Below are 26,368 nucleotides of genomic sequence, written 5' to 3'. Positions count from 1 at the left end.
CAACCTCAACATCTGGTGGGTGTTATTATTAATATTATTTTCATTTTACAGAAAAGCAGTCCACTGAATTTCAAAAACTTTAGTTTGCCCAAGTTCACATAGGTGCTAAGTAGAGGGACAGGATAATAATAACTATGATACTATTACTACTACCACTACTAACAGCGCAGGAAAACCTATTATATACCACTTATTGTAGTCATTGTATGCATACATAGTTTCATTTAATTCTAACAGCAACCCTCTTTTAATGGGTATTATAATCACCTAAACAAATGCGGAACTAAAAATAGGACTGGTTTAAGTAACATGTTCAATGTCACACAGCTAGTGAATGGTATGACCAGGTCAATGTTACCATGAGGTAACAAGAAATAAGAGAGAACAGGCCAAGGCCAAATGGTGAAGACACTTATACACTCTGCTGAAGTGACTATAGTTCACTGAGAGCCATCAACAGATTTTAAGGAGGGTAGGCTGAGTGTTTTAGAAAGTTCACTCTGGTAACAGAATAGAGAATAGATTGGTGGCTTAGGAGGGAGGTCCCATCTGGAGACAAAGATTTCAAAAGATTAGGTATAAAAGGAAAAAAGTTAGATTTAGTAATTTGCATTATAGTTCATTGTAAAGGGAGATTCATGAGCGAGAATACATAAACTAGTTCGGTTTATGAGCATTGCTTAAGTAAATTGCAGTAAATATTGTTTTAAATATCAATTTCTGATTTTAGAATCATATATATTACCCTTTGAAATAATCACTGTTTTCTTAACTGGGCTAAGCCACTGTTAATAGCTACAGCTGAAAGGATTATGACATCGGATTGTTGTACTGGTTAACACTGCTTTTTGAGAAAAAGAAGTAAAAGGGAAGAAGTAAAAGAGGGGAGAGGAGGAAAGGAAGTAGTAGGAGGTGAAAGACAGAAAGATGCTCTGGATCGACAGCATTCATTCAGAAAAGAATAAGTGAAACAAAGCTGCCAAAGAAGGAAGGAGAGCCTCCCCTCCACCCCAAGATCCTCACCAGAGGTTCCTGATCTTCTCCTTTCTTAAGCATGCCAGAATACACTGCAGTTAAGGGCCAAACATTCTGCTTTACAGCCATCCTGCTTTCTTGACCTAAGGCTATAAGTAAACAAAAGCACTGAAATGCAGATTCAGAGCAAGGGCACTACTTCATTCAAAAATGACGAAGATACTATACTAACAACACCTCTTTCTACACAGATCATAGAACAAGAAAGCTGAAGCCAAGCCATGTCAGAGTTTGTCAGGGATGAGATATCTGTCAAGGATTTGTGGCAGAGTGGCCTACTGGGGAAAAAAAAAAGTCCACAGAATCTCTTCTAGGGATATTATAAGAAAAAAATGAGATAATTCACAGGAGGGGCCTGATGCTTTTCCAGAAGAAGGTCCTGTGACTATCTAAGGTACTTAAATTGCTACTGGGTACTTAAATTGCTCTGTTTGTGAACGTAAAACTAAAATCTCTTAAATTAGCTAACAAGGGCAACTGTACAAAAAAAAAGCAGAAGAATGATCCCCCTCCCTTCCTGGCTATTTTGTTTCTCCAAAGAGGCAAACACATAGATAGATGTGGGGAAGGAATGAAATGATACCAAAGACTACTGATAAGGAAGAGAGCAGCTAACTTAGCTTTTAACTTCTTTTCTTTTAAGAGAGCTATTCATCTTGTGTATTTAGTAAATTACCCAAGATTATGTTTTCTTTGAATTTCATAATACTTATTTGGTAATTAGATCCTTAGCTTACCTGTTTATATGGGTTAAAGGACATCCAAATATGTGGTTACTATTTAGTTGTGACCTGTTCTATGGACTAGTCAAGTTTTTGAGCTTAACAAGGAATACTTTTTGTTTGATATATCAACTGCAACTAAAAGAAAAACTGTCTAAAATTATCTTGTTCAAGAAAGATGTTTACTGAACATAACAAGCAGTGTAGAGGTTGTTTGGATCTGAGAGCTGAGTGGTCCATCAAAGGCCCACGGGCAGATCTGTCTCTGTAATATGCCACCATCATTGGGTTGGCTTAGCCCTCAGATTGGCTGCCGTTATGGTGGTAAAATGGCTGAAGCAGTGACATTTGTCATATTCTGACATGATAAGGTCCAGAGGACAATGAGTGTTGTCTTTTCCTCTGTCTCTTTCTTGGGAGTGAAGAAATCTATTACAGACACCCACCTGGTAGAGCTCCCCTCATCTCCCACTGGTCAGAATTTGATCACATGCCTATTCCTTAACCAATGAGGCATTTTCAAGAGAATAGATATTAGAGAGTCTAATAAACAATTTACTTCAGTTTGCAAACATCCAGCAGAAAAATTCGAGAGCAAATAAAGCTAATGATGCTGATTTGTCTATTATAATGTTGGCTTGTCTCTGGGCTCATAGCTGTCTGATGAGAACAGCATCACAGGGAATACCTCTGAAAGCTAATTATTTCCAAAATAAAAATTGTTATAAAAACAGAGATAAGCTTGTACTTTTTTACTCAGCTATTCTTTTAGAGGCATGACTTTGCGTTTCAGTAGAGAAAGGCCAAAATGGATTTTCTTAATAAGCAGTTAGAAAATTAATGTATAATATTTATGTGTTGGCAATAATGTTCTTAGCTAATAAGAGGGGAGAAGTGGTAGAGAAAGTCACCATTTGTGTTCATCCATGACATAGTGATGTCCTGGCTATAGAGTTAATTCCCTGAGAGATTTATTCAGATCAACAGTAATATTCAATTCCTTAAACAGTACACTGAGAGCAAGAGCTACATGACACAGAAGCAGCTAGCCCAGGCTTTTAATTTACCTTTAAATAACTCCAATTTGTTCAATATATATCTGAACATATATCTAATAGATGTGGGTTTTATGTTTGTTATTAATGCCTTCCTGTTTGTTTTCTCTTCTGCATTAAAATAAAGCTGAGGACAATTTTGTTATATTTCTTGGATTACACCACCCCATTCCTAATACAGGACTCTATAGTTGTATCCTCCCAATAGGTAGTGGACTTATCTTAATTTCCATTTCAGCATATACTAGGCTTCTTCTCACTTTGTAGGCTTAGGGGCCCAGGCTCCTTTTCTGAACTCTCTGGGTTCAAATCCTGGCTCCTTTGTTTATTAGCTTCATGACTTCAGGGAAGTTATCTAACTTACCTGCACCCAAGTTCCTTGATCTTTAAAATGGGAACAATAGTAGTACCAACTCATAATATTTTAATAGCAATTAAATGAGCCAATATTCATAAATTACTTAGAGTGTCTGTAAATTGGTAATAATTCAAAATAACATTATCTATTAATATTATTTAAGCCACAAATCCAACTGGTTAGGTAGGCAAACCAACCAGGTATAATTTCAAAAACTCTTTTGAAATCTGAAAAGCACTTTTTAATTCTGCTTTGGGAAATATCCACCAGTAATGATTATAATGTGCATTAGATATACCTTAGATAAAATACTGGCTTTTGGGTCACATGTGCTGCCTGATGAAGTATGATAAATACTAGATAATAGCCCTAAATAAAAAACTCATTGGAAAAATACATAATTTTATTCAATAGAAGAATAATTAATTGGCTCTTCAAGTCTTTCAGAGGATTCCTTTCCTATCTCTTTTGTTGACACTGACAAAACACAGGATTTACTTTCCTCCCTAATGGCCCCAGTTTTCTCACACAGCTTGCTTTCTCATCATCAAAGACATGAAACTACCTTGTGGACATATTTTTCCTGCTGTCTCAAGTTGGTTGAGGCAGAGCAACTTTCCATCCTAGAAGATGGCAAATTTATAGCCTTGTTCCCTTTTGTTTCCAAGGGAACAAACCAGAGCTAATTGATTTTGTCTGCAACATAATCATAAAAACCCCTTCAGAGAGAGCAAGACTACTGATGATAATTTGTTATAACCAATACAATTCACCAAATTGTCTGCTATTCTGGAAAATTAGGCAAGGTGAGAACCCACAGGCCATATTTATATACAGTTAGACTGTTTCAATCAAATCACACAATAGTAAGATTTAATACAAAAATGTCAAATATAATAGGAAAAGTCAGTCAAAAATAGAGCATATTGAAAATGTTTCACCTAAAGGCAAAATTTGTGTTTGTCAGTGGATGCTACAGTGATGATTACTTAGCTTCTCTGCCCTGCTTCCTTATTTATTTTAAAGTAATGAACTTGCACTAACCATCAAATCCAATGTATGCCTTCTAATTATCATCTGGGACAATTCTTTTTTGCCTTCTATGGAACTGTCCTGTCTTCATTGTCCAATATTCTCTATGTTCTCTCTCCTTAAAAATTGTTAAACAAAGAAATTCTGTCTCTTTATCTTTCCACTGTTCTTTTCTGGGCAATGCCATGCAAATTCTTAACTTCAACTTCAATCAATGACTCCTTAATTTACTTTTCACCAGCCCAGACAGCATGCCTGAGTCTCAGGCCCATAATTTAATTACATACCTAGGTGTCTCATAGGCATCTCAAACTAAACAGAATTTATTCTCATCCCCCGTACACCCTCTCGATTTTTTATCTATTGGGTTAATGACAGTTGGTGTCTTAAGCCAGAAATCTGGGAATCAACTTATCCTCATAACTCTTCTTTAACTCTTAGATTAAGTCATTCATAAAATCTCACTGATTTTCCCTCTCCTAATCATATCATGAGTACACTCTTTCCCTCACAGATTGTTTACCCCTCTAACTTACTGATGGCCTCTTCCAACCACTGTGCTCAACCTCTGGGTACATTTTCTCTCTTAAATGTCACATTAACTATGTAGAGCATGTGCTATCATTTTTTATCATCTCCATTACACTGATGGGGAACCTGGAAATTCTAGAGGATACATCAGTTGTTCGAGGTCACACTATGAGAATGTAGCAAAGCCAGGACTTGAATCCAGTTCCATTCCTAAGTCGGTGCCCTTAAATACTAGAGATGTTGACAGATCCTCTTCCCCTCTCCTTTAGACTTCTGGACTTTAAAATAAAGTCCTCAGCTTTATTTTAATGCACCTGGAGGGGTGTCTAACGGCTTTATTATAATACAGTTGTTCTCAAAGTGTGGTTCTCAAAAGTGTGGATTCCTGAACCCCTTCAATCAGAGGACTGGTAGCTAAATATTTTCATAATAATGAAAAGATGTTATTTGCCTTTTCTCCACTGTTTTGATATTTTCATACATAGTGCAAAAACAATGGATAAAACTGTCAGTTCCTTAGCAGGAATCAAGGCAGTTGTATCAGACAGTAGCAGTAGTCCTTATATTCTTCATTGCCACACACTTACAGTAAGAAAAAAATGCCTGTTTCACTTAAGAAGCTCTTTTTTGTGGCAATAAATATTATTAATTTTATTAAATCTTGCCTCAAGAGAACAAGTCACTTTAATGTTCTGTGTGATGAAATGGGAAGAATATATAAAGCTGTTAGGCTGTCTCAAGGAAAAGCACTCATGTGATTGAGTTGGGAGCTAAACAAGCTACTTTTTTGTTCATGAACACCGTTTTCACTTCAAAGAATGACTGACAAATTATGATTATTCAGACTTTGGTACTTGGCAGTTATTTTCTCATATATGAATGAATAAAAAGCCTATCGCTTCAGAAAAAGCAAATGACAATATTTTTTGCCAATGTTAAAATCTGAGCTTTCAAGTGGAAATTCAAAGTTTGGAAAATTTTATCTACCACTGGGAGGTTGACAACTTTCCTTTACATTAAAGACTTCTCTGGTGAGATCAGTGGTGATGCTAACAAATGTGACTTTTGGATATTATATAATAAAATTTATAAAAATTTGGAAGATCTGCATAACAGTGTATAAATGTTTTGCACATGATGCATGCATGACTGCACAAAATGATGCATGGTTAAAAGATGCAGTCAAAGGGCAAGATAGAAAAGAAGTTCATTGATAAGGTTTTAGATACCACATTGAAACGAACTTAAGAAACTTACCACTTGTAGAGTTTTGGTGTAATATGAAAGAAGAATATTCACAATTACTTGAAAAGGCAATTAAAATACACCTCCCTTTTCTGGCTACATATGTGTGTGGGAGGAGGGGGGTTATTCATATACTTCAATCAAAACAACATATTGAACACAGAAGCAAATATGAAAACCTAGCTGTATGCCATTAAGCCAGACAGTAAAGAGATCTTCCAAAATGTAAAGCAGTCATCTCACTAAATTTTTGTAGTTTGGAATAATGTTGCTAGGTTCGTAAAAAATAGGTTGCTTATGTAAACATGCAAGAGTTTATTATAATTTTAAAATAAGTTAATAAAAATTCTTGTATCTAGTCCAATTTTTAAATGGTAAATATGGATAGATAAATGCCTCTATAAACAAAAGCTCCTTGGTGTCATCAATAAATTTAAGTGCATAAAGGAGTCTGGAAACCAAAACATTTGAAAACCATGTCTCTTGAGTCACTCCCCACTTGTCTACCCTTCATAAAATCATCTTTCTATATTTAAATTGATCATGTCACTTACACCCCACCCATGGCTTAACTTAGTATGATTTATGAGGCCCTTAGTATTAATATCCAGCCTAACTCTACAGTCTTATCATTTTTCCCTCTTGTTCAGGTTGTTCTCCACCCATAATGAACTGCTTAGAGTGCCTCCCAAACACCCTCTTTGCTATTTCTTGTTTCTGTGTTCAAGCACATGCTGTACCCCAGACTACCACGTACCTCTACTGCTATATCTTCCTACCAATCCTCTCCCAACTATCACCAATAGCCCCCTGACAAATTCCCACCTGTCTACAAAACCTACTCCAATATTACTTCCTTAGTGAGCCTCCCAGAAGCCACACCCAGCATCTACTATTTCCATGGCAGAATCAATTGCTTCCTTTTATACACCCCAGATGATCAACACTATGTATAATTGTTTTATAATTATGTTATAAACATTTCTCTTTCTCACTGGACTGTCAGCTTCTTCAGGCCAGGGACCATGGGTTCCTGGTCCAAGCACAAGGTTGATACATAGTAGGTTCTCAATAATTATTTCTTGAGTGAATTATTCCCAAAGTGTCTTGCAGCTTTGAAGTTCTTTGATCCTGTAATGGCATATTTTGAATCATAACCTTTCTGTTGATTAACAGAGAGAAACATTTGACTTACTCACACACACAGGATCTTTGGTTTTGAAACAGAGAATATGTCCTCTGATCTTTTTTATCTATTTTGTCCTTGTAAGGATAGGTCTGAAGAAAATTTTGTATACAAATTTGAAAAATTTAAATAAATTATATATTCACTAATAATCTATATTCCACACCAAGGCATTAGTAAGAATTAATTTTTAAAAGTCTGCTTTATTATCAGTATAAAATTATGTAAGAGCTCTGTGTAATAAGCTCACAAAGAACAAGAGCAAAGAGGAAAAAAGTTAAAATAGAATAGCCAAGAACTGTGGGAGGTTTCTAAAAAGCAAAGCTGCAGGTGAGCTATGAGAAGCCCTGCAGCTCTGCTTACTGTATTATTTAATGTCTTCGTATCTCCAAATACTGGGCAAGCCCCAATTCCTCTTGTAGGGGAAAAGCCTAAGGTCTTGGACTAGCCTTGGAGCAATTCAGATATAAACTCAATGATATAATAACCTATATCATTTTTCTTATGTGAATAAAAGATACAGAGATTCTTGTCCTCTCTAAGCTCAGTATACCCATGCACTGAACTGGTAAGAATTAGAAAACCATTTAAGGATAAACTACTATAGAGACTAGAATAAATATGGAGGGAGGGAGACATTTGCGTGTGGGGAAATGTCACAGATTACTTTGGCAATTCCTTTGATGCATAATTGTAGATGCTCCCACAAGATGGGACAACTGAAGTACTCATATGTTGTCATTGTTTCTATTATCTATCTTGATTCTAAAAATGAGATTTTTGGCCCAATGCAAAATAAAAATAACTGTTACTTATGCTTCACAATTTATGTAGCTGATTTCATGTGTTTTTGGCAGCTCTGTCACATTTCCCACAGATGGAATTTTTCCTCCTTCTCTATGGAACTGAGCAGGGCCACTCCACATATCTTCATTTCCCGCCTTTCCTCTACACACTGTGTCATAGGCATTTGTGAATGTGCCCTGTACTCTGCACTCTCACTCCATTCCTTCAGCTCTACATCCAGTTGTGGTTCTAGTATTTGACCAGTTCATTTAAAGGACAGTGGTTTTAAATTGTGAGGTTGTTTGAAGCCATAACAGAGGAAATATGATGGGAGGAGCTAAAAACAATTAATTTATAATAGTTGACATTAATTAAGTGCTTACAATGTTCTAGAAATTATTCTAAAAACTTAACATACATTAACTCCTTTATTCCTTACACCTCGTTGATTTTTATTATTGCTCCCATTTTATAGGTGAGGTCTAAAACAATGAAGGGTTTAGTTTTCTGAGGTCAAAGATAATGCTTGCAGAGTTAAGTTTACAACAGAGGAAGCCCAGCGCCACAGTCCATACTCAACCATAACACTAAAAGGAAGGCTCAGGAAGAACATGGTAAAAATTGTCCTGGAGTAGTTAAAGCACAACAAACTGGAAGAGGAAGTAAAACATATTCTGTATTTTTCCAAAAGTTGCCACAGCAGGATCAAGGTGAAAAGCTAAGAAGAGACAAAGTTAGGCTTAATAAAAGAAAGGAAATACCAAAAAAAAATACATTTTTCTGGAGGCAATGAGTTGACAGTCTCTGCTGGTGGTCAGACCTTGTGTGGAAAAGCAGCTGTCAATGATGCTGACAATCAGAACAGTGGTTGAGTTAAGCGAACTCCAGCTTCCTTTTCTACTCGGAGATTCTATGAGTCTGAGATTTACTAAAATAATTTATTGTCACCAGTACTTCATTATTCAGAGATTTAGTAAGTTATATTAAAAAAAAAAAAACACAGGAGGGTATAAGATAAATAATATATTATCAGCAATTTTATTGGCAAACATTATTGGCATTAATCTTTTATCAAGCACATATAATAATATATCTTGGCTTAAAATTCTCAGAGCAGACTTTTGAGAAATTTTAAAAATTGGCTTACTGAAAATTAGATAAAATGATGATGTTTCCAAGTCAAAATCTGTAGTGCACCAGTAAAAGAACTACTTCATATTTAGAGCTTTTTCAAAAGCAGTAAGAGAGACATTAAGTAACATCTTGATTTTCTTATTCCCTTCATATCACTTACTTTCCTGTCATGTTCTTTTTTTTTATTGTAGGCAATTCTTATGCAAGAAGCTAAACGTAATTAAATGTGCAGGATGAAAAGATGGCACAGGCACTGCTGGTACCCCCAGGACCTGAAAGTTTCCACATTTTTACTAGAGAATCTCTTGCTGCTATTGAAAAACGTGCTGCAGAAGAAAAAGCCAAGAAGCCCAAAAGAGAACAAGACAATGATGATGAGGACAAACCAAAGCCAAATACTGACTTGGAAGCTGGAAAAAATCTTCCATTTATTTATGGAGACATTCCTTCAGAAATGGTGTCAGAGCCCTTGGAGGACCTGGATCCATACTACATCAATAAAAAAGTGAGTGTTGATTTTACTTCCAATAGTATATGTATATACTATTGTGTATACACACACACACACACACATACGTATATACACACACTTGACTTTAATATATTTTTCTGGGGCCTACTTGCATACAACACCATATATTTTCTCCTATTAAAGAGTTTATAATAGTCTTTATTTTCAGTTAATATTAGGCACAGCACAATAAACAGAAACCTTTATATGAAACAAAGTCAATAGTTGTCTACAGTGAAGATATATAACTAGTTGAACAGTTTCTACAATTTCACAATAATGAGATAAAACTAAAATTGATATCAACAAAGCAAAATATGCTATTGCAGAAATATTTAAGCACTTGGTAGAAAGCAGAATAATACTATAAAAAGTGTCACTGGCAAATATTGTACTTCTTATTTTTTAGTTTTTTTATTTTTTTGGCTTGAGGTTTTTTCATAATAGAGTTGTATTCTAGAGGATAACAAATAATCGTCTATTTAGCATCCTCCTTTAGGAAGATAATGCATTGAAAAACATATTCTCTCCAACATACATTTTTTTGTTCATCAGTATAACATTATTGGAAGCTTCTGCTAACCTTACTTAATCTATGACAGGCTAGAATCTGGAACACCTATATATTATGAAAACATCACCCTGAGGGGGGAAAAAGGTCAAGAATAGAAGACAGAAAAATCATATAAGTTTTCTCCATATATATATTTTTAAATTACATATATACATACAATTTAAATTACATGTATGACTTGTCTTCTTAATCCTAAAATAACCACATAAATCTGACCGAATTAGCCAGTTTTTTTAAGTAAAACCAGTTGTGTGGCATATTACAGAAATGATAAAAATGTATAATACTTTATTTATGATTAATTGAGTATTTTGGCATTTTTTATAGACACAATTTTTATTTCACATTCACAAACACAAAAACAGATGGATGTAGAAACTAAAGACAAATTAATATCACCATCCATTGATTGCTTATGGATTAAGGAAGTTTTTAAACACCCTTATTCATTCAAGCCAACCCTTATTAAAAACAATGACTGAAGAAAGTTCATTCTTTAAGCAATATGCAACTTTATAAGATTGGTAAGGACTATAGGAAATGACAATTAACCATTCAGACATGGAACTAGCCCCTATTGCCTAAAGCAGTGCTTCTCAAACTTGTCTATATACGCACATCATCTAAGCATATTGATAATATGCAGATTCTGACTCTACAGGTGTGGCCTGTGAAATCCTGTATTTCTAACAAAATCTCTGGTGATACCAACTATAATAGTACAGGAGTCACACTTTGGGTAGCAAATCTCCAAAATGCTTTAAGTCATATAAACAAATTTAAATCGTTAAATAAGTTGTTTTTTTTCTAGCTTTGTATATCATATAGAATAGTTTAATCCAGTAAAATACTCTAGAATTGATAAAGAAAATTTGGAAATTTAATTACTCTATTATTTAACACATACATGACAACAGTGAGAAATCCCCCTAAAAATTGGGGAAAAAAATTTCTGAGATCTATTGAGTAAAACTAACTATTTGCAAAGATATCTTCAAAAGACAAGGCCTGATTTACTTTGACAGTATCCATTACTTAAAGAAAGGAGGTATCCTTAAGAAAGGTAATTGGTCAGCTTGGAAACAATGAGAACAACAACTAAAAGGAGAGTAATAGAGAAAAAATTAGCTTTTTTCAAGAGAGAAAGACCATTAGTAATAAGACTGAAACACTTTCCTACCAATAGCAGAGCGATCTCATTTTGGAGAGAGTTACATTAGGCTCCCTAACAGAAATGTTGACAACATTCTCCATAACTGGCTAAATCAGCTTGCTTGGACTCAGTTCTCAGCAAGGTACCTTGCAATTACAGTGATACTATTTCACTCTGTGTGGCAGTAATATATCTATCTCATTGTAAATAGATTGGCATTCTGACTTTATATATCAGACTTTTAAGTTTGAGTCTGCTGCCAAGAGACAGTTATTCTCTATGTGCTTACAAAGTCAGTTTTCATTGTTTTCATGACTGAGAGTGAGAACTGGGTCCTGATTTCTCCGTGTCCATCTTGGGAGACATCTAGCTAGCCTCCTACTGATAGCTACATTGTTTTCTTTATAAAATGTCTATAGAGTAGAAGATTGAAGTGCTATTAAAGGAAAAGGTAGTCTGTGATTCTTAGGATAAAGGAAGCTAATGGAAGAAGCTAGTGGGAGAAGTTTTGGAATTTAAAAATATGAAATGAAGCTTGTGTTATTTGTATGAAATACTGCAAGTGAAAGGCACTCTTAAAACTCTAAAGAATTATATAAACGTTCACTATCATATTTTAAGGATACATTTACATAGCTAATTTAATGAGGTGAGTAGCATCACAATGCATTTTTAGTGGCATTTAAGTTGACCATGTTAATAGCCTAAGAATAGTGACAGTGATAATAATAATAGCTAACATTTGTTGTGCCCATACTATGCCAGGCTCTGTTTGAGTGCTTTAGCTGGCATAATTTATTTAATACTCAAATAACTTGTGATTGCTTGGAAACCAAACTTTTCAATTGACACTGTTTATACCTCCCTCAATCATTTGTCATCCTTTCAAGTAATTTCCAGTTCAGATACATCTCTCATTATAAAAGCAGAGCTCCAAATTTCAAACTTTCTCTTCTAATTCTTTCACTATATGAAGCATTTTTATTTTAATCCTCATTTCTCAGAACTCCAGGTTTTCTTCGCATCAGGTTGTTTTTTTCTAGAAATAAGCTATTCTTAACGTCTTCTCTGTGCAGAAACCTGTAAATTCAATGAAGGTGTCCTTGGCAAGTCAGTTTAATTTCACTAGTAACACAAAGTCTAAAATTGCAGAAGTTGCTGATGATTCAGTGTATAAAGGGACAGTCCATTCTTAATTCAAGCTGTTTTTGTAGCTCTTTCAAACTAAAATCTTCTCCTAATGTTGAAAGTGGTAATTGCTTTTTCAAGGAAATTGTTTCCAAAAAACATATGTAAATACCTCCTAAATAATGGTGAAATGTGAACTTTTGCATGTTACAGTTATTTATTGACTACTTAAGTGAATCTAGATTGTCTGACTCAATGTTAAATGGCCTAATCCCATGAATTCAAGAAGACGCTTTAATATATTTGTGCTTCAAGGGCAGTCTTCTCAACATCAACTAGCCCTTGTGGATAATCTTCCTACTAGAAGAGTTTACTATCCTCTTTATAGAATTGTTCAGATTTATACAGTCAGATTCATGGAAAATGGTTGGTTAGATACTGGTTGGTTTTCTGATCTTAAATACAAAAGGGCAATGAAGAGAGAAATTGTTTTCCCTGCCTTTTATACTCACAATGTAAACATTTCTGTCCATCTATTCAAATATAGCTTCTTGTCAGTCAATCTGTATATAAGGTATAAAGCCCTTAGTTAAAGGGTGAAAACATATTAAGTAAATGGATATACAGAATAGATGCCTTAAAGGTAAATGTCATCTTAAAGGTAAGCTCACATTTAATTAAAACATGTATTTATTTGCAAATCACACTCTTAAATACTGTGGGAAAAAAAATGGAGGAAAATTAGATTGCAGGCTTTCTACACGCAATGGCTTATAACAACTACTAACCTAGTGCTCAGGGCAACGAACCTTACATGTTAAATTGCTACTTGACTATAATTACAAGCAACATATAAAGGAGTATAAATTAATATACTAAGACTTACTGGTAAAGGGAAACAATTAGGAAGTGATCAGAAGGCAAAATGATTTATCTGGAAAGACATGATGGAGGAGATGATTTTGATGGCTGAGGACATTCCCAGAGAGCAGAGATTCTCAATCCTGGCTTCACATTAGAACTTCAGGAAGAAATTTTTTTAAAAATTACCATGTCTGTGCCCAGGCTTCAGAAATTCTGATTCTGTTGGTCGGGGGTAGAACCAAATATTGGCAAATTTTGAATCTCCCTAAGTGATTCTAATATGCAGGCAGGACTAAGAGTCTCTGATATAATAATGGGTCATTCTAGGTAGAACGTTATTGTCAAATCTATTATGGAGATGTGTCCCTGAAATGCAGGGGAGTTTGCATTAGATGACTCTCAGGCACTGCCTTTTTCTTGGATTCTATGACTGTCATTATTTTCAGAATCACCGATGGAGAAGTTGGTACTTTGTGAGTGTGATCGGCAAGTGGATTAAATTGGCTGGAACAGAGATGCTTCTGCTGGCAAAAAAATAATAGATAAGCCTAGAGAGATGTGGTAGTTAATCACTAGATAGCATAGCTTAAATGTTAAGTTAATTCATGTAGATTTCAGATGATAGAATTTTAGAAATTGAATGCACTTAGAAATTATGGATTTCAGCCTAATTTTCATTGTACCATCCCTTCTCAGTGGTGACTCTACAGAGTCAGCAAAACCAGGTTATTCAGTCTGTTTGCAGACTGAATTTTAAAACAGGGATAACTACTATAGAGATAATAGTGAGATATCATAAACTGAATTTGAGTTTATGTAATTAAAGTATTTATAAAAGATTGTTTTAATAGCAACGTGTACAGAGTATTTGAAAAGTTACCAAAGCTGGAGAAAGATTAGAAGCTTTCAACAGAAATGGAATCTACAAAGCTTCCTTACAACTTGGTAAAATATTTTGTTTAGGATAATCAGTTTGTATCAGATTAGAAAATAGTGAATCACAATTTTTTTTGTAGCATTATGTTACCTGAGGGGAAAAACATCTACCATGTTTATAATTATGATATACCAACTGGTTTAAACAAACAAATTTGAATAAATATATCAGGTAAAAGATTTTCACATATATAAACTCTTCAGATAAGCCATGTATCTAATTTAGTAATTTCTTTTTCATATTTTCTTTTGCAGACTTTTATAGTATTGAATAAAGGGAAGGCAATTTTCCGATTCAGTGCAACCTCTGCCTTGTATATCTTAACTCCACTAAACCCTGTTAGGAAAATTGCAATTAAGATTTTGGTACATTCATATCCTTTTTATGTGAATTGTCTAAATGCTGTTTCTACCACTGTTTTTAAATAAAATGCCATTCTTATTTTAAAATATTGATAAAATTTCTTTGAGTTAATGGTAATATTATTAGTTTAAATTGTGCTCATTGATTTTCTGACTATTATGATTCTAGAAGTAAAATGTAACCTAATAATGAATGCATAAATGAAATGCATTGTTTCACAGGAGCAATAGCAAATCACCTTAATACTTTCATTAACTCCAATTACATCTTATATATAATCATTGCTAAAGAAACACTGCTACTGTGGTTAGTATTATTGTCTATATTGCCAAATGCTCAAATTTTGTGCCTCAATTGGTTCTGTATCTCTAGCACCTGGCTCATTCATTCATTCATTTGGTAAATATTTATTAAGCTCCTACTTTGTACTTCTGCACCTGTCTTATAATACATATTAAAAAGTTATTGAACTTAACAAACTACAATGATAGTAAAAAAATGTGTGTAAAATGACTGAATCAGGGTGGATTATAAGAAAATTTTCAAGTAAGTAATGATAAAATAGAAAGGGGATCTTCTGAGATTGTTCAAGAATAGGAATTTCATATAGGCAGATTCAAAAGCACTAAATAATCTTATGTAAAAACTTAAAGAACAGAGATAACTAATTTAGAGGCAGGATCAGCAGGGTCTGAGGGTCTGATAACCTTCTAAGTTGTGTTTGAATTCACTCATGCTATTGCTTTGTGTTGTATTTACACTTTAAAATAAAAGATTTACATAAAAATAAGGATACATTTCCTTGCAGTAAAGTTTGGATTGCAATTCCATGAGAAAGTATGCAGGTCATTCTCAGGAAGCCATAAAAAAATAATGCTTATTTATAGGATGTTTTAAGAATTGTATGGGCTATGTACAGGAAGATAGCTAGATGACCTGTTGAGTTCACCACAGTCTAAAGTAAAAATAGAAAGTCAGAAAATAATTTTGACTTATCAGCAAAATTAGTAACTTCACTTATTCTTATACTGTGAACTCAAAAAAGAACTACTCACATCTCTGTGAAGCTTCCAAAGTATTGTTTTATAAGATTCTCAGTTATATAAGAAAAAGATATCAATATAATCATTTAATAGACTAGGGCACACATTCTCACGATTTTTGTGTTGCCTTCATTAACCTTACTTTTGTAAGTCAATGGAGACCTTAAAATATATCTGCAGTACAACTTTTCCACTTACACTGTAAAGTTACTAAAGAATGTTCATTTCCCCCAGGCAGTGCTATTTCACACAACTGATTAGAATGCAAAATGGTTTGCATTTTTTTCAAATAAAGGTCTTTCTATTAAATTCAGTTTTGTGAAGATATGCTTTAGGATGAAAAACGAGTTGACTACTGTGGACAATAGACTTTGAACTTTCTTATTATTTTCACCATTGTTTTAAAACAAATAAGTAAGAGTAATTTCACAGTTTGTGTGTATTGACTAATATATATTGTATTAGATAAGTTCTAAATGTCCATAACAACGTACTGGCATTTATTCCTTAACTATAATCTACTTTATTCAGCATGCTTATCATGTGTACTATTTTGACCAACTGTGTATTTATGACTTTGAGTAACCCTCCAGACTGGACAAAGAATGTAGAGTAAGTAAGAATAACTTCTTGGAATGAGAAATGCACACTCAAATTCTCTAGCAGACTTTTTTTTTTTTTTTTTTTTTAACATGGGCAGGCACTGGGAATCGAACCCGGGTCCTCGGGCATGGCAGGCAAGCATTCTTACCTGCTGAGCCACCGTGGGCCACCCTTTAGCAGACTTTTTATGGTTATGGTCAGATGTATGATTTCCACTTTTCAAAGTCAAGCTAAATAACTTCTAAGACAATGTTAATTTCATAATATGAAAGAAGATGAGGGAAGTTCTTTGGGGCAGTTTTTCTCCTACATGGTAAGTATTTTTTCTAAGAAATTCAATTATTGTATCGGTTTAAGAAAAAGTTATAAATCAGTACACATTAGCTGGTAAAGTAAACCATTATATTTAGTCCAAAAGCTAAGGTTTAGTCATAGTCATGTAATTTAGATAAAATACAATGACCATTTCAGCAATTTGAACAGAATTTTTTATTCTAATATATTACTATTATTATATCCCAGTAAAATAGAATTAGGGGGTTAACTCTATATTGTGAGATTATGAATTTTGATGATATTTTATATCCAGGAAAATATAGTTGTGTATTTAAGATATTTCAATGTTTAGATTATATTTAGATATGAAGATTATTTGGACACAGCAAGTGTGCTAAAACCTCATAGGTGTATATAAAAATAAATGAAACAAGGTAAATAAAAAACAAACGAAACCTCTTCTCCAAAACTGTGCTAAAAAAAACCAGAGCTTAAAGAGGGAAAAATGAAGGGAACAGAACTCAAAACTATGAAATTTTGTAACCAGAGCACTAATAAAACAATAGCAATCCTAATAAAAAGGTATTGATCCAATTAAATTTCTACCAATATTTGTATCTAAAATCATAGTCAATCAGAAGTTTGCAGTCTTAAACACTGGGCCTTATAGTTCCTCCTATGAGATGGAATAAAACATCTGATTCAATATTTAACAGCAGTCTTGAGAACCCCACTGCAATTCCTGCTTGCACTAAAAGAAGACACCTCTGTTGTTTTTCAACTTTAAAATATTAAGGCCTTTTTTATTGTTAAGGTTTTTCTCTTGGAATTGTGAGGAAAAAACTGTCCTTAATTGTTGCAGAAAGTCAATAAACTGTACACAAACAAAAGCAATTTCTGCATCATAACATTATTCCCTTGAGAATATATGAGAATATTTCTGCCAAAGAAATATGGTTTTCAGTGGAATAGAAAGTGCTTAGGTATATAGATTATTTATGTCTGGTATAAGACAATGGCCATATATTTGAGTGCCTTTGTGTAACATGTATTTAGCATGACCTTTTTATTATTATATTCTTAAAAGTAATGTCCAATAGCAGTATTATAACTAACACTACCACTTTTCCATTATAACTTCATACAGATTTTAGCATGGATTCACTGCACCATTGTAAGCCATTATTTGCCACTATTTAATGAGCTAATTAAAGAATTTTTAATAGTAGCATTGAATACATTCCGTAAAAATCAATGTGGTAGAGAATCCAGTTCTTTTGTTGACTAAAATTATGTAATAGAACTGTAAATTACCACTTATGATTTGGGGATTAACAAATGGACATATATATATAAAACTATTTTGTGCATGCTTTTCCCAGCTGAAATTATTGAGGCATTTAAACACGAATCTATTTCATTTATTCATATGACATTATTAAGAAATGGATAAAGGAGATAATTAAATATGTAAGTCTCTTTTTTTAAAGAAATGTTATGAACTTAGAGATGATTATCTCCATTATGAAAATAGTCTTCTTATTACAAAAATTTTTGACTTACATGTTTCAGTTGGAAAATTCTGCATGGCTACTTAACAGCATAGCTACAGGAAGACATGCAAAATATTAGAGGGTACTTTAAAACACGCACACACACATATGCACATGCTCAAAGCCTAATGAAAGGAGGGGTAAAAGCAATTCTGTGATGAAAATAGAAATCATTGACAGTATCAGAAACAGCTCCTGTACAAAGATTTGACATACACAGATGGCCTAAGGACCATACTATATAGTGAGGGTAGTATTATATACAGCAAGATACTTTTATAGACTTAATAATTGCAGAAAAAATCTGTACCATGGACAGAACCGATAACATAATCAAGAGCCTAGTTCAGCCAGACCTACGGAAGATGAAGGTTCCCTGATTCCCACTTAAGTGCTCAGTCTAGTTTGCTAATAGGCACTTTTGAACACCTGCTTTTCTCAGAACTCAGACGTTCTAGGATTCTCTTTCTTGGACAGCAAAATCCCCACCATATAATCCAAATGGCCCCCAATTAAAAATATATATATATATATATAACTAGGACCTTAGTCTAACCCACAATGTAGAAAATTTAGTATGACCATAGAGCACTAACCAATAGTATAATAATTAGAACATATATGTGAGGTGTTTCTTATGGCCTTTTGCAAAACCAGCTCATTCCAAACAGAGATATCATGGTGGTTACAGAAAATAATCCCAATTTAAATGCAAATAAACATAAGCTTGATTTGTGATATAAAATATATCTTTTCCTACTAAAGCCAGGTACCTCATGTGAAGCAGACATAATAATTATAGTTATTCATCATGAAATCAATTGAGTTGAAAACAAAGGGGGAGAATGCACTTAGGAAAACTAGATGTGAAGATTTCAACATACAGTTTCCTCTGATTTCTTTTTCCTGTGTATGAGAGAAGTGTCAAAAGAAAATTTTATAAACATAAGTACCCTAATGTTTTCACATATAAAACGATAGTAGGCTGGAAGATATAATGGATGTTGAGAGTAAATCTGCCCTTTGGACTTGTGTGATGCAGTCTGAAGAATAAACTTCAATTTGTTAAAATCATTTTAAAGAACATGATGTTGAAAAATAAGAACTCCCTCAACTATTTCTGGAAGAAACAGAAAGCAAAATAATTTATATTATCAACATTCAGAGGAAGGAGAGCTAGAAATGCACTATATCAAACAGCAAATGGAAAGTCTTCCACCATTTTGAAGTCTGAAATCTGAATTTGAGCAAAGTTAAATGATTTGGCCCAGTTGTATAGAGTTAGAAGCAGATCAAGGGTAGATTCAGTGATTTGTTTTAACCCTGAATTTTGGCAATATAAAGACATGCACAAGATACCAATGAATTAAAATATTAGTGTGTAAGAGAGAGGGGTGGGAGCAGCTTTATAATTATATGCTGATTCTTAAGAATCAAAGAAAGAAATTCTGTTTTCCAGATTAAAATGTAAAATATCACTGAAAAATAAATCTAACCATCAGGAAATTGTGAATGAAATATTTTATTTTAAATAGTGGAATCTAAGAAATGTTGCCTTTAGAGCCATCTTGTCCTATAAGAGCCACTAGCCACATGCAGCTATAGACAATAGAAATCTGGATAGTGTCAATTATTGAAATGAAAACATTTTGCATATTTGTTTAAATAAAGTATAATATTAAAAGTAAGTTGTCTTGCTCCTTCTTACTGTTTTACCTGGGACTAGAAATGTTAAGAATGCATTGTGGCTAGCATTATATTTCCTTTTTTTTTTTTTTTTTTTGTGACATGGGCAGGCACCGGGAAATGAACCCGGGTCTCCAGCATGGCAGGTGAGAACTCTGCCACTGCGCCACCACTGTCTGCCCTTGTCTTATATTTCTATCAGACAGTGCTGCTGTTGAGGGCCAGGTTGATGATTATCCATAAAATACCAGAAACTATCATTCTAAAACCTAAATAGGCAAATGAGATCCGGTTCTTTGGGGAAGATATTTGATCTTCAGTTTCTCTTTATTCAAGCTATATGATGAACCAAACTAATAGATTATTTGATAAGTAGCAATAAGGAACTAGATTTGAGTGTAGTTTAAAAATACAAAAGGAATGGATTTGCTATATTGGAAAACATCTATTTTAAACAGTTCAAATGGAATTTTTAACTTTTTCTTGGATGTTTTTCCTAGGTACACATTCACTGGGATATATACCTTTGAGTCATTTATAAAAATCTTGGCAAGAGGGTTTTGCTTAGAAGATTTTACATTTCTTCGGGACCCATGGAACTGGCTGGACTTCAGTGTTATTGTGATGGCGTGAGTATTTTTGAATGAAAAAGTAAAATAGTAGCAGAATAAACTGGGTTATTATGACACATTTTAAATTTAGAGTTTTCTTGTCAGTCAAAGTACCTATTTCTTCATATATTTTGAGATTACGTATTAGAGAACATATTGTAAGGTAAATATATCTAGCAATTGAATCATAAATGGAATTACTTTCCCTTCATCAAAATGAAGTTATTCACTGACTATATTTTAATACCACCAAGTATTCCTTGATTTGTTTTGAAAAGAAAAGAAAAAAACAACTATTATATTGATGAAAATTACGTTGAAATAAAGCAGCAACTTTTATTCCTTAAAAGCAATTTTCACCATATGCCACCATGAAGTCTATAGCGGTTCCATTTATTAATCTCAAGGGGCACCCAGAATTAATACGTTATTTGGTATAAACTTTGTTAAAACTATCAGTAACTCTGATTTAATTCTACAGGTATGTAACAGAATTTGTAAGCCTAGGCAATGTTTCAGCCCTTCGAACTTTCAGAGTCTTGAGAGCTCTGAAAACTATTTCTGTAATTCCAGGTAAGAAGTGACTGGTGTAAGGTGGTAGGCCCCCTGTATCTCCAACTTTTTTTTTGTATTATTGTGTTTGTGTGTGAAATCCCTACTACAGATATGTGACAGAGTTTGTGGACCTGGGCAATGTCTCAGCGTTGAGAACATTCAGAGTTCTCCGAGCATTGAAAACAATATCAGTCATTCCAGGTGAGAGCTAGGTTAAACACCAAGGCTGACTTTAAATGCACTGTAATGAAACTGAAGCTGTAATTACACTTTACATTAGCCATGTTGCTCATTATTCTTGTTAAATTCAAGAATGTCAAATGCAGTTTCAATGTCAGTTCAGTTCCTAAAATTTCAGAAGTGACATGGTTACTAATAAAGTCAGCCTTTGAGTTTTAACAGATAACTGCATGAGACATCATTTTTAAAAAATACTAGTTTGCTCTGTCTTCTTTTTTTGCATTTTTGATGTAAAGTTTTCTCTTTTGCATTCAGAAAAAGCTTTGCTTCCATGGCTTTACTAACTGATTTGGATTTTATCACTTAACTGCAGATCTGTTTCTCCTTTTACGAAGGAGAAAAGATTATTGAACAGCATGCACATGGCATGCAATTTTTATCTTGAAAATCATTTCTTCTTTAAATCATTGCTATTTGGAGGCTAGTGTAAAAAATGAAAAAGAACTGTAAGTTTGTCTTTATGTGTTTGTGGCAGCACATAAAACCACACCAACAAAACTTTCTGCTTAGAGATGTCAACTTGAATCTCTGAAAAGTACACTGTTCATAAATTAAACCTGCTGTTCATTCATTTCTGAAACCATCAGGCTGTCCATAGCTTTAGCGTCTAAACAGCCAAGCAGCCATTTCTGGGGGAATGGAGAATGTGCGTGACTAATAAGAAGTTGTGGTTAATGGCACTCTTCCTAAGCTGACCTATTGTTCTCTCTCCTCAGGTTTAAAGACCATTGTGGGGGCCCTGATCCAGTCGGTGAAGAAGCTGTCTGACGTCATGATCCTGACCGTGTTCTGCCTGAGTGTGTTTGCGCTAATCGGGCTGCAGCTGTTCATGGGCAACCTGAGGAATAAATGTTTACAATGGCCTCCAAGTGAATCTGCTTTTGAAACCAACATCACTTCCTACTTTAATGGCACAAAGGATTCAAATGGGACCTTTGTTAATATAACAATAAGCACATTTAACTGGAAGGACTACATTGAAGATGACAGTAAGAAATATTGCCACATTAATATCTTAACCTTAGTGTTGCTGCACATCTTCAATGATAAATAGGTGTGAGGTCATTTTGTAAACATATTTTATTGCTGCCCACTTTGGAAATAAGTGAGATAGGTTAACTTTCCCTTATGTCTAATGTGAATAGGACTACTATGAAGTGAAATTGTTTATTCTTTGCATTAACAGGTCACTTTTACATTTTGGATGGACAAAAAGACCCTTTACTCTGTGGAAACGGCTCAGATGCAGGGTAAGGAAGATACTTTCCCTAAAGATGTGTTACACCTTGCAAAAAAGCAACTAGAAAAAACATATACAAGGATAGACCTGAATGTATTATGGAGTGACATTCCCTACCTAGGTAGTACCCTCTCCATTGTACTAAATTGTGTTTAGTCCTAAAATCAAAAACATCAAAATCATCACTTCAGGTGAAGAACTTTTCTCTGTAATTTCACACTTCAGATGTACCTGAATTATTGCTCTAAAGAGGGAAGGACCAGAATCTTTCTCATCTATAAATCTGTCAGAGCTTTTTATGACTACAAGATGGGCACACTTTGATTGGTATACGTATTGATAGGATGAGTGTTGTTATAGCTGGAAAATACCCAGAATATAATATGCTCTTCAGAACACGAGCCCTATAGGAAAAATGCTTTGGCAACTTTGCAATTCCTGAAACAGTATAAAGTTCTGTGTGCAGAGAAGCCATGGGACAGATGAATGCTAAAGGCATATGCAAAGCTAAGCCTGCACACGACAGCTTTGTTTTGGTCACATTCAACAATAGTGATGAAGTGGTATTTTAGTCATTCTGCTAGTTCGTCACACTTAACATCCTTCCCAAGAGTACTGTAAATTAATTTTAAATCAAGGTATATATAGGATATTTAAGAGCCACGGGATATTAACAGCTAATGACTTAAACTTATCCTCAGTCATCTTAGAAAATGGGAAACAGATGTGGCCATGAAAATCTAAGTATTAATGATAATGGATACTATTTACATAGATGGAGATTTTGGAATTGGTTTTTCCTCATAGTTTTATCAGTTTTTGTTAAGAGAGTGTAGCAGGTAAAAACGTAGGTTCTAGAATTCATATACACCATGCCTGGGTCAATCCCTAAATCCACCATTTAATAGATATTTGACCTTGGAAAAGGATTTTAAGCTCTTTATGTTTTGGTTTTCTCATCTCTAAAATAGAGACAGTAATATCTTTTCTCTCTTATGGAAGTTGTGATGATTAGTTATTTAATATTCTTAAAGTACTTGACTAGCCCCTGATCCCTGGTGAGCATTTCATTCAAGTTAGTTATTATTTTTATTTTTGTGGTTAATGTAAAAACTTAGATAAAATTTTTGATCAAGTTAGTTAATATTTGTTTTATTTGTAGTAAACCATAATAATTACTTCCCTTTATGGAGAATCTACAACATGCTAAGTAATTTACTTAATAAAATTGACAGACATTTTATCGCTAAGTCACAAAAAATGCCACAAAATCTATCCAGTTTTAAGACTTATTATAAGTTTACGGTAATCAAGCCAGCATTGGTGAAATAATAGACACAGAGATCAATGAAACAGAATAAAGAGCTTAGAAATAGACTCACACAACTATAGTCAACTCATTTTTGACAAAGGAGTAAATGCAATTCACCTTTTCAACAAAAGATGCTAGAACAATTTGACACTCATACACAAAATAATGAACGTAGACATAGGTCTTACCCTTTCCATTTAACTCAAAATGGTTGCACCATCACCTGGCCAAGTTGACACCACCACCTAACTATGACAGGGGTAGAGAAACTATTCTGTATGATACTGTAATGGCAAGTACAAAACATTGATCATTTATCATAAACATAGAGAACTTAGCACAAAGAGTAAACCTTCACAAATGCAAGTTTAAAAAATAATTTATGAGATAAGGGGACCCCAAGATCAAATACAGAAGGTAATAAGAGAATCCCTATGTATTGAACATGTGTGAAACAATCTCACTAAAAGAAATGAATGGAATCTGTAAGCCTAAGCTAAAAAGAACTCTAGTTGATAAAGTTTTCCATGGTAGTATAAGTTGACAATTATGAAACCACTATGCATGTATATTGGAATGGAACAATTAAATAAATGATTGGTGAATGATAGGGGGGCCACAGTTACTCACTGTTAAAGAGTGGGTGGTCACAGATAAGTTAGGGGAGGAGTCTAAAATGTTCCATGTAGTAATGAATTAGAGTTGGAGATAGTATGAAATCAAGTTAATCTAGATACATATGGTTACATAGAAGTATGTATGTGTAACCATATGCTATTATTATACACAAATGTATCTCCTTGCTCTGTCATCTGAGAAGGCCTAGAAGCAATGATCATCCAGTAGCAAAAATATAACTAAAACCAGATCTTGTATTTCAAAACTATTTGTCAATAAAAGGAACCAGGGCCCTTTAGAAAAATGTCTGATTCTTGGACTGAGAGAGGAAATATACAAGATAAGCCTGGATCATCTTGTAGGGACAGAAAGGAAGAAAAGGCTAAACAGGGGAGGAAGGAATGAAGGGAGGGAGGGAGGGAAGGAGGGAAGGAAGGAAGTAGGAAAAGGAAAGATAAAGAGAGGATCATGGAGTTATGCAAAGAGATTCAGGAATCAATTGAAAAAGTTTCCAATGGCCAACACCTGAACAATTTGAGCAACAAAACCATTGGATTATAACCCAAAGTATAAAATATTTATGAGTTCATACTGTTATAAATATATGATTCAGTAAATACATATATGTCCCATGCAGAAGAATTCCAAATAATGTATAAAGATACTCCAACCCTAAAGAAGTAGAACATAAGTCCCCGCTCCCTAAGTGTGGCCTGCACATGCTGACTTTCTTTTAAAGAGTACATTATAGAAAAGGAGAAAAGAAAGAGTAACTTTATAGTGGAGAAGCCTGACAAACTACTTCAAGCCAGGTGAACTTCAATAATGATGTCATATTGATAGTATGTACTCTTGACATAAAGTGATGAAAATGGCACTTTATTGCTGTGGTCTTCCACTCCCAAACCATGACCCCAATCTAGTAATAAGAAAAATACCAGATAAATACAATTGAGGGACAATCTAAAAAATATTTGACCAATACTTCTCAAAACTGTCAAGGTCATGAAAAGCAAGGACAGTCTGAGAAACTGTCACTAATTGTTAGTCTAAGAGGGCATTTTATGAAATATAATGTGGTATTCTGGATGGTATCCAGGAATAGAAAAAGGGTATTATAGGAAAACTGAGGAAATCTGAATAATGTATGGACTTTAGTTAATAATAATGTATTAATATTGGTTTGTTAATTTTGACAGATATATCATACTAATTTAAGATGTTAAGGACTACTGGGTATAGGTTAAATAGGAACTATCTGTACTATCTTTGCAATTTTTTCTATAATTCCAAAGCTTTTCCAAAATGTAAATTTTACTCAAAAAAGTTCTATAGAAGTGGATAATAAGTTAGCTTTTTTGGTGGTTTCCTATCCTTTGGCTGTTATCTGGCTCTTAATTTTTAATCATTGATACTTAACAATTAGTAAAGAATGGGAAATTGATGGTATCAGAATCAAAATTTTGTTTGTTACCTCTCTGCCATTCTAGATGTCTGTAAATCTGACTACTTTGCACCTAAGTTCTCTATTGGTTTTCCTAATAAATTTCATCTGACAACCGTTTCACTGTAAGCAATCTCCTAAAGTGTTAGGAAACGAAGACAAGAAAATTCATCACAGACAGCAACTGCTGGTTTTGACAATCCTTGTAAATCAACACCAATAAAATTGTGATGCTGACCTTACCTCCATTCCTCTCTCTTATAGGCAATGTCCAGAAGGATACATCTGTGTGAAAGCTGGTCGAAACCCCAACTATGGCTACACAAGCTTTGACACCTTTAGCTGGGCTTTCTTGTCTCTGTTTCGCCTTATGACTCAAGATTACTGGGAAAATCTTTACCAATTGGTAAGGTCAATTTAATATGCATAGAATTTATTTTTATGAACATATAATAAATGACAAACATGGATATTTGCTTGTAACCTTTTGGATTATAGGGGGGACTGGCATAAAGCCAAATATGCCTAGGATTCCAATTGCTCATTTAGTCAGTACATATAAAGAATGATCAT

At 33.9% G+C, this 26,368-nt stretch overlaps 1 protein-coding gene across 1 annotated transcript in view; it reads left to right on the top strand.

The window, feature by feature from the left end:
• The window catches only part of LOC143677703 (sodium channel protein type 3 subunit alpha), a 116,494-nt gene that overhangs the window by 14,644 nt on the left and 75,482 nt on the right, over positions 1 to 26,368 (top strand). The window contains exons 2-9 of the mRNA XM_077154037.1: positions 9,276 to 9,589; positions 14,506 to 14,624; positions 16,180 to 16,269; positions 20,276 to 20,404; positions 20,868 to 20,959; positions 21,898 to 22,170; positions 22,368 to 22,431; positions 26,060 to 26,201. Of these exons, the coding sequence (XP_077010152.1) occupies positions 9,326 to 9,589; positions 14,506 to 14,624; positions 16,180 to 16,269; positions 20,276 to 20,404; positions 20,868 to 20,959; positions 21,898 to 22,170; positions 22,368 to 22,431; positions 26,060 to 26,201 (1,173 nt within the window). The 5' untranslated portion in view covers positions 9,276 to 9,325. The remainder of the gene's footprint in view (positions 1 to 9,275; positions 9,590 to 14,505; positions 14,625 to 16,179; positions 16,270 to 20,275; positions 20,405 to 20,867; positions 20,960 to 21,897; positions 22,171 to 22,367; positions 22,432 to 26,059; positions 26,202 to 26,368) is intronic.

The sequence above is a fragment of the Tamandua tetradactyla genome, chromosome 3 (assembly GCF_023851605.1).
Source record: "Tamandua tetradactyla isolate mTamTet1 chromosome 3, mTamTet1.pri, whole genome shotgun sequence".
Lineage (NCBI taxonomy): Eukaryota > Metazoa > Chordata > Mammalia > Pilosa > Myrmecophagidae > Tamandua > Tamandua tetradactyla.
Note: the sequence above shows the minus strand (reverse complement) of the source record. Positions and strands in the feature narration are given on the sequence as shown.